At 42.1% G+C, this 16,638-nt stretch overlaps 1 protein-coding gene across 3 annotated transcripts in view; it reads left to right on the top strand.

Moving 5' to 3' along the window:
* The window catches only part of foxp2 (forkhead box P2), a 100,736-nt gene that overhangs the window by 38,293 nt on the left and 45,805 nt on the right, over positions 1–16,638 (top strand). For all 3 annotated transcript variants that reach the window (XM_030720267.1, XM_030720269.1, XM_030720268.1), the window contains one exon: positions 4,391–4,577. In XM_030720267.1, the coding sequence (XP_030576127.1) occupies positions 4,401–4,577 (177 nt within the window). In that variant the 5' untranslated portion in view covers positions 4,391–4,400. The remainder of the gene's footprint in view (positions 1–4,390; positions 4,578–16,638) is intronic.

Genomic DNA, 16,638 nt, shown 5'->3' with positions numbered 1-16,638 from the left:
ATATCTAGACTTGATCAGAGAGCTGTGAGGAGTCAGCAGACTGTGAAATGTAATTTCTATTATTATTATTTTTTTTATTCTAAAATCACAAACCAAGAGAATTCCATCCAGCCACCTGAAATGTGAACTGATAATGAACGGACGTCTGGGATCACAGATTTGCCGGTCACTTTTTTTTCCCCCCTACTTTTCTTTTGTGTCGTCCTAATGAAAATATTTTTTGCAACTCATGCATATAAAATGTGAAAATGGATCAGTGTTTTAGATAGACGCTCAGAGGGAGAACATCCTCACGCTGGGAATGGATAGCCTAGAGACTCCGAACAAAAATTCCTCAGTGTTTCCCAGACTGTGTTGGAGCACAGGAGACAGCTGTGTATTCCCACTAGATGGATTGCCAGTGTCATAGTGTGTGTTTACTGCACATGATAGAGCGGGAGACAGGCCAGGTAATGAGGCTACATTAAGGGCTTTTAGAGCTCGCAAACAAAGATGGAGGGCTGCTTCTTTCCCCTTTAATGATAGGTGTGTGTTTGTTGTGTACGTGCAAAACTGGGAGTGCACCTGTGTGTGTGTGTGTGTGTGTGTGTGTGTGTGTGTGTGTGTGTGTGTGTGTGTGTGTGTGTGTGTGTGAGAATGAGGCAATGAAAGGCTCAATTTTCCTTACACCTTTGTTGTGTCACTTCTCAGAAGAAATGGGAGAATTTCTCCAAATGTCCGGGCCAAATGCACCGTCAGGACGCTTTCTCAGATTCCCGATGATTCAAGATTGAAGAGTAAATATTTGCTCAAGCTGAAGAGGAAGCAAGCAATCGAGTGACTGTACAGCTGCACAAGAAATGAGACAAAAGCTGGAGTTGGTCTGAAGCTTTGCAAATGAAGTGTCTTTTCTTTCCGTTGAACCTCCATCTTAATAGAAATGTTGGTGCCTTCAGCGACAGTAAATTTAGAGAGCTCAAAGCTGTCTTCATCTCTTATAACCCAAATGCCGAGTATCACTGTCATCTTCCTTCCCAAAGCTATATGTCTGCAGAATTACCAGCATATTACCAGGTAATAACAGCCTTCCTCTTTGCTTCCGATCATGATAATAAGTGGTCTAGGTTCTCCCTCATTGGAAGATTATGGCTTGAGGAAATGGCATCAAATAGCGGGTGTGTTGAAATGCAGGACATCGGCAATTTATGGATGTCAAACACACGTGCAGGCAAGCCGGCAACCTCACTCATGCAGCATTAAACCACATCAGTACGAGGGCCTTGGTGGATATTGTAGCTGGAGGTGGCGTGGCTCCTTCCAACCCAGTTGGTTCAGGACAGGCTGAGCCGGGGTCAGGGCTGGTACCCCTCGGGGAGAGGGGAGGACCTGTGGTGGGCTCGTACACATATACAGACACAATTGCAGATGCGTGCTTCATACAGTCACGCCCCCAGGTGCAGAGCATTGTCACTCTTGAGCATTGTGCATGTGTGCATGTGCGTGTGTGTGTGTGTGTGTGTGTGTATATATATATATATATATATATATATGTGTGTGTGTGTGTGTGTGTGTCTCTATCTGTGACAGTTCCATCACCCCCACAGTCAGATCCACAGCTCGGTAGCCCGCTCATCATTGCAGCCTGGCTGTGTTTCTAATTGACATTCTAATTGGCAGATTTGAATGCCGCCTTTAGATGGCTAATTAATTTATCTCACTGCTGTCATTAAGGTTAAAGCACCATCTGATCTCTGCGAATATACTTTGCATATATCTGCATTATCATTATGTTGCAGCTAGACATATTGCGCAGATTTTATTTTTGAGGAGGTAAGAAAGATTATAGCTTTGAGATTAAGCTGGGCATCTTATTATTTATATATTCAGATTCAGATTTTTCTAACTGATTGTTGTCCTTTTTTTCATGATTTTTCTTTCTTTGATATTAACTTTTTATAAATAGTAATCTGATGTAAACACCTTTTTTTAAAAAAAAAACTGGCATTGCTTTGTTAATATCAAAGTAGCAATTTTTTCTTGGATTTTCACCCCAGTTTGCATTGCATTCTGATGTTATTAAAAATCCTTATTTCCTTGTCTCGTATATCTTCAAGTTTTCCGAACATCTATCGCCGGTCCAAGAAAGAAAGCAGGAAAAAAAAGAGAGATCCAAGCTCCATTAGAATGTTCATAAAATCATAGTAAAGGCAATCAGACAGTCTTTCTCTGAATATTTTAAACATTGGGCATGTAAAATTTATGCCTAATTTGAATACTTATTAGCCGGCTGATCTCGGCTGCAGCCTTGAGTTTCTTATGCTGAGATTCATCACCGGATTGGATGTCACATTGTGCCAGTCTCTCTCTGCCTCCCCCCTGAAAACCATCACCACCTTCCTCCTTCTTTCTCTCTCTCTCTCCCTCCCACTCATTCTCTTCGTCTCTCTCTCTCTCTCTTTCACTTTCATTCTTCTCCTCTGCCTTTCTTCGTCATCTCCCACCCTTTTCTGCCCCTCTGTCTCTCTCTCTCTTTCTGCCTTCTTTCACTGCATCTCTCTCCATCAGTAGTGAGCGCTGCGGTGTTAAACAGGGGCCTGTTTGTTCACAAGCACGCCTTGTCCTGGCCTCTTCCCTATTTACTTGTGTCCCGGGCAGCTGTCGCCCTGCTCTGTGTAATAGCTCAGCCCTATTTGTTCTCCCTGCCTAGATCCTGTTTATCCTGGCTGTGGACATCCTTTAAGGCCTGTCCTGTATCTGCCCCTCGTCAAACACTCACACTCACACACACAAGCACGCACACAAACACAGTGAAGGATGTGTACACATTTCTATTAAAATGGTATTTACAGGCCAAAGAATACACACAATACCCATGTGGGCTGGGCACAAATGCACACAAAAACACATTCACACACAATCATTATGGTTGTTTGTGCCTCTCTGGTTGCATGTACATGGATTCAGTGGTGGTGGGAGGAAAAAAAAAAAGCCGTAAAAATATTTGTTTTTAAATGTGAAAACAGCGAAACTGCTGTTGAAATAGGATTCAAAATATTGACAGCTTTTTGAAGCAAAGTTCCTCCATAGGAGATTCGCTATATTAAAAAAAAAATTCAAAATATTGTTTTTTTTTTTCACATTATAATTTTAACCATTCAAAAATGTCTTTCTCCAGTGCAGAATTCATGAGTGTGGAGTTCATTTTGAGTTGTCTTTTTTTTTTGTGGTTTGGAGTGTCTTTTATTTATTGTGAGAACTGATGTTGGCGCTGCTCCTCTTTGCCCCAGCAAAGGTACAGAGCATTAAATGCAGGGGATAATGATAAAACATTTATTACTGGAAAGAGAGGAGGTAATATGCATAATTTATGCTGTTTTTAGCACAATCATTAGTGATATTCATGATAGAATTCTTTCTTCTTTCCTTTTTTTCCCCCCTCAATCCTTCACCAAGTTTTTCCATATCTAAAGATGCTGGCAGAATTAATTCAATTTCCTATATTTATTTACACTTGTTAAAATTTTTATTTTGACTTGTAAATCTCCCTCCAGAAACTTTGATTGTAGCCCGACATTTGGTTTAATTGCATTTCATCCATAGCAGATTTTTTTTTTAATGTGGTAAAATAAATGAATATATAAGGTTTGATTAAAGAAGAGAGTGGGGAAAAGCAGAATTCAAACCAATAAAATGACATATGAGCATTCTTACTCTATGGAAGCCTGCAAGGCAGATTTTCTTTAGCCACAGCAAGGATGACAAACCCATTATAGTGTTCATCACCAGCCCTGCACCATGTGATTTGGTGCCTCCTCCTCCTCCTCCTCTTCCCTGCCACCAAATTTTAATTTTGCATGATTAGCCTTGCGTCATTAGGCAACTTCATTCAGATGCGAAACACACGAAAAATTGGACAGCTTCCAGACGGCAAATATTTTAAGAGTGCCCTCGCTTCTGTGTTTTCCATCTGTGGTGCCTGGCCGTCCTTAACGTGCAATGGAGATATTAAGAATTAAGCATATGTTATTTAAAAATCCCATTTTTTTTTTGCCTTTAATTCCATGCAATGTATTATGTGCTTTAATAATGAAAATACTAATAAAACAATACAGGTGCTCTAATTTATAAGCAGATTTTAGTGGCATAAAACCAGATTTAGATATTCTTCCCATTTCAGAAAGCACCAGGACATGCATCTCTTTGTATTGCTTCATTTACACAATGAATGCATAATTGCACCTCCTGCATCCCCCCTTCTCCTTTTCCCCCTCCCTCTTCTTTAAATGCTTTAATTTGCAGAGGGGGACTGAGGGCTTGATAATGGAAGCGTAAAAAAAAAAAAAAAAGGAGGGAAAAAAGGGGGGAATTGTAACAAGAAGAGCCCTAACCGGTGCCTCTTAATCACTTCTAGGTTTTAAATCATGATGATGCAGGAGTCGGCCACAGAGACAATAAGCAACAGTTCAATGAGTCAAAATGGAATGAGCACCCTAAGCAGCAGCCAATTAGAGGCTGGCAGTAGAGATGGGAGATCAAGCGCTGGTGACACAAGCAGCGAAGTAAGCACAGTCGAGCTGCTGCATCTGCAACAACAGCAGGTAAGTTGTGTTTCTCCCCCGTCTCGTCTCTCTCTGCCGCTCTCTCTCTCACACACTCTGTTTTCCCCTCGCTCTCCCTCACTGCTCTGCTGTGCTCTCCTCTCTGGCAGCGCTGGGGTGTTCTACATAGGCAGGAGGCACAATGAATTGTGTTGTTTTGCATGTGTGTGTGTGTGTTTTTTTTAGGCATGTAGAAAACACATTGTTTATATAAGAGGCTGTTCAAGTTGTTGGTAAATGTTCTCAGCAGTTTGTTGTGCTGTCGGCGTGCTGTGCTTAAAGCTGCTGCCTCCAGATGATGCTCGGAGTGTTTTGCTGTGACTGCTTTACTTTAGAAATTTTGCTGTTATGTATCTATTTATTTATTTATTGCACTGGCATTTGAATTTGTGAATATATTGGGGTTGTTGCAGCCACGTGAGGCCATGTGAGAAATGCAGTGTGTGTGTGTGTGTGTGTGTGTGTGTGTGTGTGTGTGTGTGTGTGTGTGTGTGTGTGTGAGAGAGAGAGAGAGAAAGTGCATGACAGAAAGAGAGAGAATATGTGTTGGAGCATCATACGGACTGGTTTGGACAGGGTGTGTGTGTGTGTGTGTGTGTGTGCGTGCGTGTGCATGGGTGTGTATGTCATGGCAGCGCTGTATCCACCAGAGGGCCTCCTAACTCGCCACTAGTTGGAGGCTCTCACACAGATGCAGAAACTCTAACCACAGACCAACCAGCGGGAGAGGAACCTTTGACCGGGATACTTTTGATTTTTTAACTCGCAGTTTCCCATCTTCACTTCCCTTCAACTAAGAAATACTTTAGATATTTTTGAACCACACCTTAAGATCATTCCATTCCATTTAATTTGACAGCTTTCCTCCTTTGGTTATTTATTGTATTGATTTTATTGAAGCACTACTGATCACAAATATTTGATCCCTTCACTTTTTTCCCTCTAACACATGTTTCATTGTACTGCTGGTATTCATCTCAGTCACAGCAAGTTGAGGGTGAATTAACTGCAGGGTGCAAGGGGGGGGGGCAGGAGTTGTGAAAGTCAGTCGCCAGCAGAGTAAAGGAGTCAAGTGTCTCCCGTGTCTTTTCACGGTGAATGATGGCTTTGACAGTTTGCCAAAAGAGCAGTGGGAGATTAGGTCAGAGGGCCATGCTTTGGGGTAGATGGAGGATAGCACTGCGGGTTTTGTAATGATGTGTGCTATCCTTTGGGGTAACGAGAAATTTTCATGCAAGTGTGTATTTGTATTTATGTAATTTTTTTTTCTTTTTTGTGGCAGCTGAAGCCCTGTGGTCAATTTGGCAAGGGCAGTACAATAGATGCCGATGAGTTTTTCCGCATCCGTGTGTGTATATGGGCTATTCAGTGTAGCAAAATAAAGCTTGCCCCGGAGCACCCCGTCCACCATCACCTCTTCTGTTCCCCATAAGCCCATCCCATCCAAACACCCGTCTTCCACAACCTCAGTCACCCCTGCCGGTGGCTTCAGCGGCAATATAGCACTGTGCCTCATCCCCCCCCCCCGCTTTATCACCACTCCGCCACTCTTCCTACACACACATGTGTGTGATTGGGGTCAGACCTCTCCTTCTCTCAGGCATCGCTCGTGCATTTGAAGATGTTGTGTAGGTTTTGGTGTAATTCTTTTTTTTTTTTTCCTTAAAAGAAACAAACAAAAAAAAAAACAGGCATTCCAGGACCGCTGACATATTAATGTGAAAAGCAATACACTGTCTTAGTAAGGCGTTGAGCTCCCATGTGTGACCAGAACACCTCTAAGGCACCTTGACACTGATCCTTCAAATTTCTGAAACTCTAGTGGAGTGATGGAACACCGTTTTTTGAAAAGATATTCTCCTTTTTTGTGTTTTGATGACTGCGGTGGAGAACACTGTCTAACATGTCCGTCCCAAATCTCTCATAGGTGTTTAATCGGGTTGAGATCTAGTGGCTTTGAAGGCTGTACCATGTGATTCACTTCAGCTTCATACTCAAATCATTCACTGACTCCTAGCATCCTTTGGAGCGGGGCACTGGAGGAGACCGTTCCCATCAGGAGAGAAATCATAAGATAAAGCTGATCCCTGGGAAAACTTTGAATTGCTATACATTTCATATTATATGTTCTATTTTATTAAGATCTGTGGATCTGAGCAGTAGATTTAGAGACATAAGACTTTGTACTCAAACTGTAATTGAAAAGAGTGGATGAAAAGTGTGTCTGTAAGTGAAAATAGAAAAAAAAATGGACTGTTAAAATGTTTAAAAAGGCCACAGCACTGAGAGGTGGGGAAAAAAGCAATATAAGCATAAAGTGTCTAGTGAAGTCTGTGAGATGGACATACGGCTGAGAGCCGTGATGATGTGGGGGTGGGGGTGGGGGGGCTATGACAGTATGTGCCTCGTAAAGAGGCCAGCCAAAGCCTTCTCCCAACTCAGAGATAGACACATTGAAATGAGCGGTCCGGCTAACAGGTCTCTGGAGGCTTTTTAAAACAGGGGCCCTGTGCTGTTAACTTCACACACTTCCTGTGGTGTGCTCACACGGCAAGCACAGATCAACAAAAAGGGATTAGGTTAGATTTTTTAAAATAAATGTATTAGTGCTGTTTTAAATATGTTAATCTGAAGATTGTTGAGCATATATGTCGGGCATATATGAAGCATGGACCTTGTGTGGTCATATATGCATGCATCCATCTATGCTTGCACTTTTTTTACACTTTACTACAGCATTAAAAAAAAAAATCTATCCACATTTGCTCTGAGTCCATTTTGAAGGAATGCAGTTGAATGTAATTTTCCACCCACATTTGGAATGACATTGAGTGGTCCGGTGGGTATAGAAGCTGCAGCCTCTCATCACGCTGCTGGGGGGATGATTAATAATAAGCACTGATGAATTCTCCACTGTTCCTATGGGTTCTGCCATTACCTAGCTGCTCCAAAATACCACCTGCAGCTATAATTAGAAAAGCAGCATCTTAAGGTCTCGTCGCCTTAGATTCGGCCAAAGTCTTCAAGATCAAGATGAAGTTAAGCACGCAGTTTTTCCTCATCCAGCTATCAATAGTTGAGGTTTGTCTCTAATAATAATACACTTTTTTTTTATTTGGTTCAGGTATAGTATATATCTTTTACTAATTTAAGTGTCTTTCTTTTTTATGCAGGTCACTGTGTTCAGTGTTAAAGCCATGCACTCTGTTATCCAGCTATCTGAATAATAACCATTGTCACAATTAAATTTCCAGTCCCCAATTTCTGTCGGGGTTTCATCACCCCGTTCCCAAGGTTGTCTAAATAGACCTAATTTGATTTGAGATCACAGATTAGATACCCACTGTATCTGATTGCAATTTGCCAGCTGCAGATATGTATCAGAGCAAATGATGAATGTTACACAGCTCTAATTGCTATGTGAAATGATCACTATAAAAGCTCTCTTGTATAGCAAAAAAAAAAAAAAATGTGCTGAGCTCATAGTAGCAATCTATTTGTCATTGACCAGAGTTAGCATTATGTTTTAATACTATATGCCGCTAAGTATGTACATGGAAGCTGCGCATCGATCTTTGGGTCCATAACATAATGCCCTATAATGAGCCTGTTAGTTGATTACAGTGGTCTGTAGACTTAATCCTGCCAGGGTTATCAGTGGGATTGATGAGCCAATACTCAGAACCACTGCCCTCCTCTAAATGGGCTCCCTACAGTAGGAAGTATATTGATATTCAGAGCAAGATGGAGGCCTGGGAGGCTAATGTATTATGCTTGGGTCAGCTGCTTTAACCAAAGACAGCTGTGTGAACAACCAGTAGAACCTGCTGCTAGTCTAAAGACTTCACTCCTTAAACTTGAACATAATTAGGAAATGCTGGCTTCGTATTCTTATATTTTCATAAAACTTTTTTTTTTTTTTTCCTGAAATGTGCTCTCTGCTTGCTTGCTGGCCAAATATTTATTTTGTGCAAAAGGTGGCACTTTTGGCTGACAGAGGCAGAGTTCTACATGTTGGTAAACTGGTTAGGTATGCGTTTTACTGTTTTCTTGAGGCACATGATGCAGCAAAATGCAAACTATCCAACCCCATTTAAATGAGTGCAGCATTTTGACATAAATTACAATAAGTGCGCCAAGGTGCCATCTTACTTCTAGGCTACCCCTGTCGCTACACGAGAGCTAGGCAGTGGTCCAACTTGAGAGTGACAGCAATTAACCTGCCTTCCTAGCTGTTTAGCTGGAGGAAATGGAAGGGATGAGAAATCTGACAGCAAGTGATGGGTAGTATTTAGGGTTTAGGGGCAAATTAAATTCTCCCCAAAATGAAAGTCATTAGGGAGAAAGTTACCCCACAGACAAAGGACAAAATGACAGTGTGTGTGTGTGTGTGTGTGTGTGCGCGCGCGCGTGTGTGCGCTCTCATTTGACAGACGTGTGAGCTCATCTTCCTCTTATAACAACTCAAGTTTGTTGTTTAGTATAAACTAGGTACTGACACACAGTCTTCACCTACCATCACTTCCCACAAACAAGCCTCAAGCATCTTTCTCTCTGTGCCCTTCACCTGCCTCTCTGTCTGTCTCCTTGTACTGTATTTGAGAAACCACACACACACACACACACACAAACACGCACATACCGAAGATGCAAATCTGGGCTTTGCCCTTGAGCATAATTTAAAGGCCTAATCACCCAGACTGTCCCTTTGGATGGAACAGGGAAGGAGGGAGGGGAGGATGGTGTCTCTCATTTGCACCCTTACACAAAGAAGCTCATTAGGTTTATCTTTCAGGCCTGAGATTGCCCCACTCAACTGTGTAAATAAGACACCGGTCCTGGCCTGACGCATCAATCACCTCTCAGGACAGGAGAAAGACCTCCACTGAAATATGAACGATTTCATAAAGGAGCCTTTTGTTAACCATCATCATCTGTGCGAAGATAAGGTTTTTCTGTAAAGCCAGGAGGAGCATTAGGAAAGCAGCGTGTACTATATGTCTTTGTAAAATTATTTCCCCTTTCAGCGAAAAGGCGCTTCCTCTTTGGCAACCCTTGTGTCTGACTTATTTACAATGAAAGTCATCCTTCTTTTTATTTCAAGCCTGGCTATCAGCAGACAGTCCCCACAGAATAGTACATACAGGCCTGTGACATATAGGCCTGTAGTTTCCCCCTTTGCGATGACACTAAAGATATAGGATGTGAATGACAGCATAGCTGCTGTTTGCTCACCCTTCCCCAGACAAAACACAGTATTATTCTATTATCTATCTAGACACCACCTCTTCCTCCAACACTCCCTGTGTCTCCCGTTCTCTGCCTTCCCCCCCCTTCCTCCCTATTCTTCAGCTCCCAGAAACCTGGCCTGTCCATCTATGTTTAAGACACATTACATGTGGCCTTCTGGAATTTACAGTGGCGCTCTCCCAGTAACTCCATTTCGTCCGGGTGTCCCTTGAGAGCATGGCGAAATGTCAAGCTGCAAAGCTTGAAAGAGAGACAAGGAGAAAGGGACAGTAAGAGAGTGGGAGAGCAAGCGATGGAGGAATTGAGAAGAGAGGATGAGAGAGATAGTGGCAATCTGCTGGAAATAAACACTTATGGGCATCTTATCCTCAAGCAGTTGCGGTGAGGTCAGTTGAGTATACAGGTTAAAGGTGGCACAAGCAGAAGGAAGCAGATCATTCCCCGTGTGTGTGTGTGTGTGTGTGTGTGTGTGTGTGTGTGTGTGTGTGTGTGTGTGTGTATGTGTGTGTGTGTGTGTGTGTGTGTGTGTGTGTGTGTGTTACCCTTCACCACTAAAAGTTTACTTTAGTCTAACAGTTCATTTTTACTTCCAGTTCAGCAGCATTCATGTCAGATCATCTGATTTCAGTGCCAGGTCATATCTGATGATACCCTTTAACACATCCAACTGGCAGATCCCACAATCCCTCGTTAAGTTGCTTTTAACCTGCCTAAAGTTGTTGCACATCTGCAAGCCACTTCGCAACCCACTTCCACTCTAACTCCTTCCATGCTGTGTGTGACTTAATTTCATGTCTGTTGTCATTGATGCCTTGCTGCTGCTCTCCCCACCTTATGGTTTCCATGTGTGTGCATGCCCTGAATCAAGCCCAGCTCTCTTAGTCCAGATAACTACAGTGTAAATAATGATGCCCTTTTGACTATAATGGTCTTGAAATATAAAAGGAAAGAGAAAACATGTTACCATGCAATTATATAGAAGTACATTAAATGGAATCTAGTTCATTCAGTTTAAATTAAACCTTATGTTTGACCTGACACACTTTTGTCTTTTCCTTTTTTCTTATATAGTGCAGTAGCCCAGTGATAAATGACTGAGCCAGGGTTAACCTCCTTCGTGTAAATAAGAGGCAGTCATTCAGCAGCACACACTGTGGCCAATAGTCCTCCTGTCTCTAGCTAACCTCGTGCAGGCCAGGATCAATGGCCACTTCACAACTCATTTCCTTTTACGCCTCCCTAACTGCCCTGGTCCAACTCAGGGAAATAAATGGCACTGGATCTATAAGTCCACTCACGCAGGCACAAACATATACAGCCCCACATACACACATACAAACACACACACCCACTTTCACATACTCTGAGGGGACTGAGCAATTCCTTCAGCTCAATACCCTTCACAATAATTTATTTGCAAACTGGCTCGGTGTTGAATAGTGTATCATCTTTTGTAGCCTCACAATTGAAAACGGGCATTCTGTCATTGTTTATTGCCACTCCCCTGTCGTCGGCTTAAACAGCGTACCAGTCATTAATATGGTGGGGTGGAGTGTTAGTGTCATGCGCAGCCTGAATACATACATTTAAATGCCTCTGTTTTTTCCTAATGCGGAGTTAACGGGAGGATGAAGAAAACATGTGCAAGTGTGTGTGTGTGTGTGTGTGTGTGTGTGTGTGTGTGTTGGGGGGTGCTTTCTGATGCATACAACGTATCGCATTGCTGACTGCATTTTCTTTAAATGCCCCCCCCCCTCAAAAAAAAAAAAAGGCAAGTGGCTTATAGTCATTTGATAGGCCACGACACCGCTATCCATTTAACAGAGCTTAAAAATCCTACATATGCATATGCCGGGGTGTCTTAAGCTGACAACCAAAAGACAGGATTTGCTAGAAGGCAGCTTTGGAGTGTTGTGAATTTAACAAGCATGTCTAGTATTACAGTTCCTCTCTGCTTTAGTCATGAATAGTAACAAATCAGACTCTGAAACGCATGCCCGATGGTTTGTTGTGTATCACCCCCTCCCCTCCTCTAACTAATATTAAAATGACTTCAAATCTGGTTAAGACGATGACTAGTAAGAAGAAGCAGCATCTTTAATGTCACTGGTGCTCTCATTCGCTAAAGCGCCCCAATCTGCACAGATTCCAGGTATCGTCAGTTTTTTTTTCTTTCTTTCTTTTTTTTTTTTGTTGCACTTGTTAACACTCTCTGCTACTCCGATTACCTTCATCCCTGACCCATTTTTGAATATATAAATGGCTCTATGCTTCTCCCAAGTTGTTTGTAGTCGTAACACCACCAGCCTGCCAGGGGAGGCGGCGGGGTGGGAGGGGGGGGGATGCTCTTTACACATTGCCTCCAAACACTGTATACATATGTAAGAGAGCCAGCCGGGCTCTCAGCCCTCTCCTCTTCACAGCTTTTCATACAAATGCAGTAAATAAGCTCAGGCCGTGGGGAATCTGAAAGCTCCAAACAGACAAACTGACATGTCACTTAGCGCTGGCTTTGGCTCTCTTCACTGCGGGCTTTAGCACTGAAGCTGGTGGGTTTTAAAGTGTATCAGCCAAGGTCAGGGCCTTACTTTGCAGTCAAGGTGGAGTGTCATCTGTATCATTTACCGCTTAATAGTACTTGCTGTATTTTTAAATTAGGACAAATATAACAATTATAAATTCAGTCAGAACAGGTCATTTATGAGACAAAGACTAGTTGAAATGTATCATTTTTGCATAAATACAATGAATAGGATGTACAGAGGATAATAATGAAAGTCACACTGGGGATCCACTGCAGCAGAGATAGACAGGCCCACCTTTCTCCAGCCTGTGTTCATGCTCAAACAGCCTGCCATTCCTCATCAAGACCTAACCACTGCTTATTTACCCACACTGGGGACTTAACTCACACGAATTGATCAGTGATAGCAGTGGAAAGCTGCTTGTTCCACCCTAATAAAAATGACGCCCATGAGCATATGCAGAACATGCTTTGTGGGCTAGGCGCAGCACTTCAAGCTTGAGTAGACACTAAGCTGATATTGGTTTCACGCTTGAGTCTGTAGTGCAAAATCTTCCAATGGAAAGCCAGAGATTTGATTGTTTCTGCATATGCATTTATCAGAAGTTTACATGATAAATATACATTAGCCTGGTGGCTTGGCCATGCGTGGTATTGTTTCTGCGATACTATTCTTCGTGCATTCCTTTTCACCTGTTTGGACTTCATCATCCAATTCGGTGTGAACCAGATAATCCTAATTTGCACAAAAACTACAAATGGATTTGTAGGAGTCTTCTTGCATCGTTAGTCCTGCAGCAAGGAAATACTTCTTTGTTGGCACAGGTTTTAAATGTGTGAGGAGAAAATTCCTCTGAAAATAACTGCAACTTTCTTTTTTCTTCGTCTTTTTCTTCTTCTTTTTTTTTTCCCTGCATAATTTAGACTCAGAAGTTGAGGTCTCTGCCATTTGTATAAAATAACCCCCATCTGCCCATTGGCTCCATCCTTACTTAATTTTGTAATGTTTTTATCAAAGTCTTAAATTATGTCATTTATCTTTCATACAAATTTCAGCCATAGGTTTTATTTATTTAATACCCACTGTAATTGTTCTGTCCTTGTATGGAGTGCTATGAAGGGAATGATCATGCTTTTGGCACATTTATCAAAAGCTCAGGGAAGAAAAAAAAAAGCAAAACTGAGGCCCTGTTCTCACATAGCCAGACTAAGTGTGCGACAGAGTGATAAATTTTCTTGTTAGGAGAAATTACATCCACTAACTTGAGCTACTTCAGCATGAAATTGAAAAAGAAGCATTTCTTGTGAATTTCCATTCTTGATTCAATGAAAGATGTAGATTAGCCCTTTGGAAAAAAGGGTGGGCACAAGAATAAAACTAAAGAAGTATGATTCTGCTCACGCTTGCTTGTTCTTAGAAGCGTGATATAGGATGCAGGAAAAGTCTTTGTTTATGGAAGTAAGGCCCAGTCAGGCTTTTGGCAGATTAAAGGGGGGAAAAAAAAGTGTTTAACATCTCTTTCTTTTTCTTTCTTTCTTGTGTGAGTCTGTTTGTGTGGTATACATTTATGTACTCAAGCACAAACCTTGTGCATTTCTTTTTTTTTTAATCTGTAAAACTCTCCAAGCCTCTTTGTCTACCTCACCCCGGTCACAGTTTGTGCCCATGATAGCTCCCTCTCTCCATCTCTTTCTCAGTTTTCACACACAGACGCACACACACACAGACGCACACACCCATGAGTGCACACACATTTCTCCAGACCCAGCTGAGTCTAGTAGCCTGTTCTAGTGAGGGTGGTGGGGGCTGGAGGGTGGATTACTGATTGATAGACGCTGGGTGTCTGAGTGGAAGGCAGATAACTATATCTTCTGCTGCTCACTTAAAGGTCAAACACACATTGCTGTAATTGGAATATTCACAAGACAACGAGCGAGGTACAATGCAGATCTGGGGGAAGAAAGAGAGGAGGAGGAGGAGCACAGGACAAGATAGGTGTTACATAAGAAAAGAGATTGAGAGAAAGAACAGGGGGAGTGAAGGTGATCCATTGCCCTTCCACAGGCAGATGCAGTGGCTATTTATTGAGCTGATCTTTAGGGGAAGCGAGGTATTAAGTAAAAGATACATCGTCCTCAGTGGACAGCAAGCCTCACTGAGGAGACTGGGGGCTAATGGCAAGACCAAGTAGTCACATAAACATGTACAAATGGCTATTAAAAGTCTGTCCTGCTTTGCTTTAGTGGAAGGAAAATTGGATTGAATAAGGAATAGCGAAGGAAAAAAGAGCAATCATTGAAACGGATTATCTAAAGCAACACATGCATTATAATTTATAAACTGTTTTGTGATCGGTATCTGTAAGGAGAATAATAGCTTGAATTGCCTGGAAAATTTGCTGTACGTGTGGGTGAGGTGAGTTCATTTACTAAGGTCGGGGCGCTCTCTTGACGACGCCAGGAGAGAGTAACACTTAGACTCAACACTTAACCTGAGCTCTGCAGGATGGGACAGGCAGACACTCATACTATTGACCTGCAACAGCAGAGCCCCTAAGACAGGGTCTTATACAGATGCACTTAAGGCTTGAGTTGCTTGTGCACACTCACAAACAAACACTGAGGATTCTAAATGAGATCACCTACTTTTTAAATGAGTTTTGCTCAGCATGAAGGGTGAAGGATACTTTCCCAGCTTTCCTGTTTTCTCTAACGATTGTTTTGTGCGAGCTCTGAGTTGGTGTTTTTATCAGTGATGTAATGGGATGTGAATGCAGTTTACCAAGCAGGGATGCTCCAGCTGAGGTTTATCTAACCTTTCGTTCACTCTTATGGTCATGGACTTTGTTTGTGTGCATGCATCTTATGTACAGTGCACAGACTCACACATTTGTGTCAACACATTGATCTTTTCTTTTGTCCACATTTTGCAGGGCACTGATTATTTACTGATCACCTCTGGCTGTTTATTTATTTACTGTATATGATGGCGGGTGCCTTTGCTTCCTTAATAGATACAGTAAGCAAAAGGCAAATAACTCTATTTTTAATATAGTGTATATACAACATGTTCCAGATAATCAGCATACTACTTATAAGAAACTGGGTCTAAGCAATTGAGGTTTTTTTTTTTTTTTTTTTCCCATAGTTCCAGTTTTTTTCACCAGGCTCAGCACCTTTTCCAAATGAACTATGGCTGGCCTGAATGCCACATTACATATCAGTTATTCATCCAGCTGCGTGAACTCTACTTGCCGGGAACTGTGAACAGTAGATGAGCCATAATCACCTGAAAAGGAAATCAGGCGCAAAAAAAGAGCAAAGAAGTATTCCATGTACAGGCGGGTGACAAATTAAAGGAAAAATCATCATAATGCCAGAACAGCTTCAAAGCAACTTGGCACTGATGCACTGAGTTGCAGGAATTACTGGAACACCATTCTTCCAAATGATCTTGACCTCGTTTTGATGTTTTTGATGATGGTGACAGTAAGATTTAATGACCACAAAGGCCATAGCCTGTGATTCATATTATTTTCATCCTCCTCAAACCACTGAGTGATCCCTCGTGCCCTTGTATAGAGGTATTACCATCCAGGACGAGGCCACTCCCATCAGGATTGAAATGTTTTATCACAGGAAAAAAGTGGTCACTCAGAACAACTTTATATTGATTTGCTGTGACCCCCAATTTGTTCCTGACCTTTAAATATTCACAGTATATAAACGCGGTGTTTTGTAATGTTAATGTGGGGGGTGATAAGAGCTAAACCTAATTCCAGGTTAGTGTTTGCAAAGAGAAGATTTGACCTCGCACAAACACTGTCTTTCTCAAACACACACACACACACACACACACACACACACACAGAGACACACACACAAACACACACCTCTGTCTTGCTCAAGCCACACAAATACCTTTCCCAGTTTCTCCTCTTCTGTGTCTGTCTCTATTTTTCTTCCTCTTTGTGATAGTGTATTGTGGAGGTTTGCTGTTGTCAGGCTCTAAAGGACTTCCCTTGGAACAGCAGTAGATAAAGACCTTTGCTGAATGGTCCTGCTGTCATCTTATCTAAATGGAGCGGTACAACACAGGTCACACTAAAGACAAGCCACCGGCAGAGAAACAGCGCAAGGAAAGCAGGTACATTGTGTGGGTAAATTGTGTTTCGATGGCGATGGAGCATGGAAGAGATGTACTGAGACAATGGAGAGAAGCAGTTATTATATCTGTATGATTAGGAGGAAGTAAGCAATTATGTTGTAAGGAAAGTCGTGGCACAT

This window comes from Archocentrus centrarchus, chromosome 23 (genome assembly GCF_007364275.1).
Source record: "Archocentrus centrarchus isolate MPI-CPG fArcCen1 chromosome 23, fArcCen1, whole genome shotgun sequence".
Taxonomy (NCBI): domain Eukaryota; kingdom Metazoa; phylum Chordata; class Actinopteri; order Cichliformes; family Cichlidae; genus Archocentrus; species Archocentrus centrarchus.
This window is presented reverse-complemented; position numbering and strand designations above follow the sequence as displayed.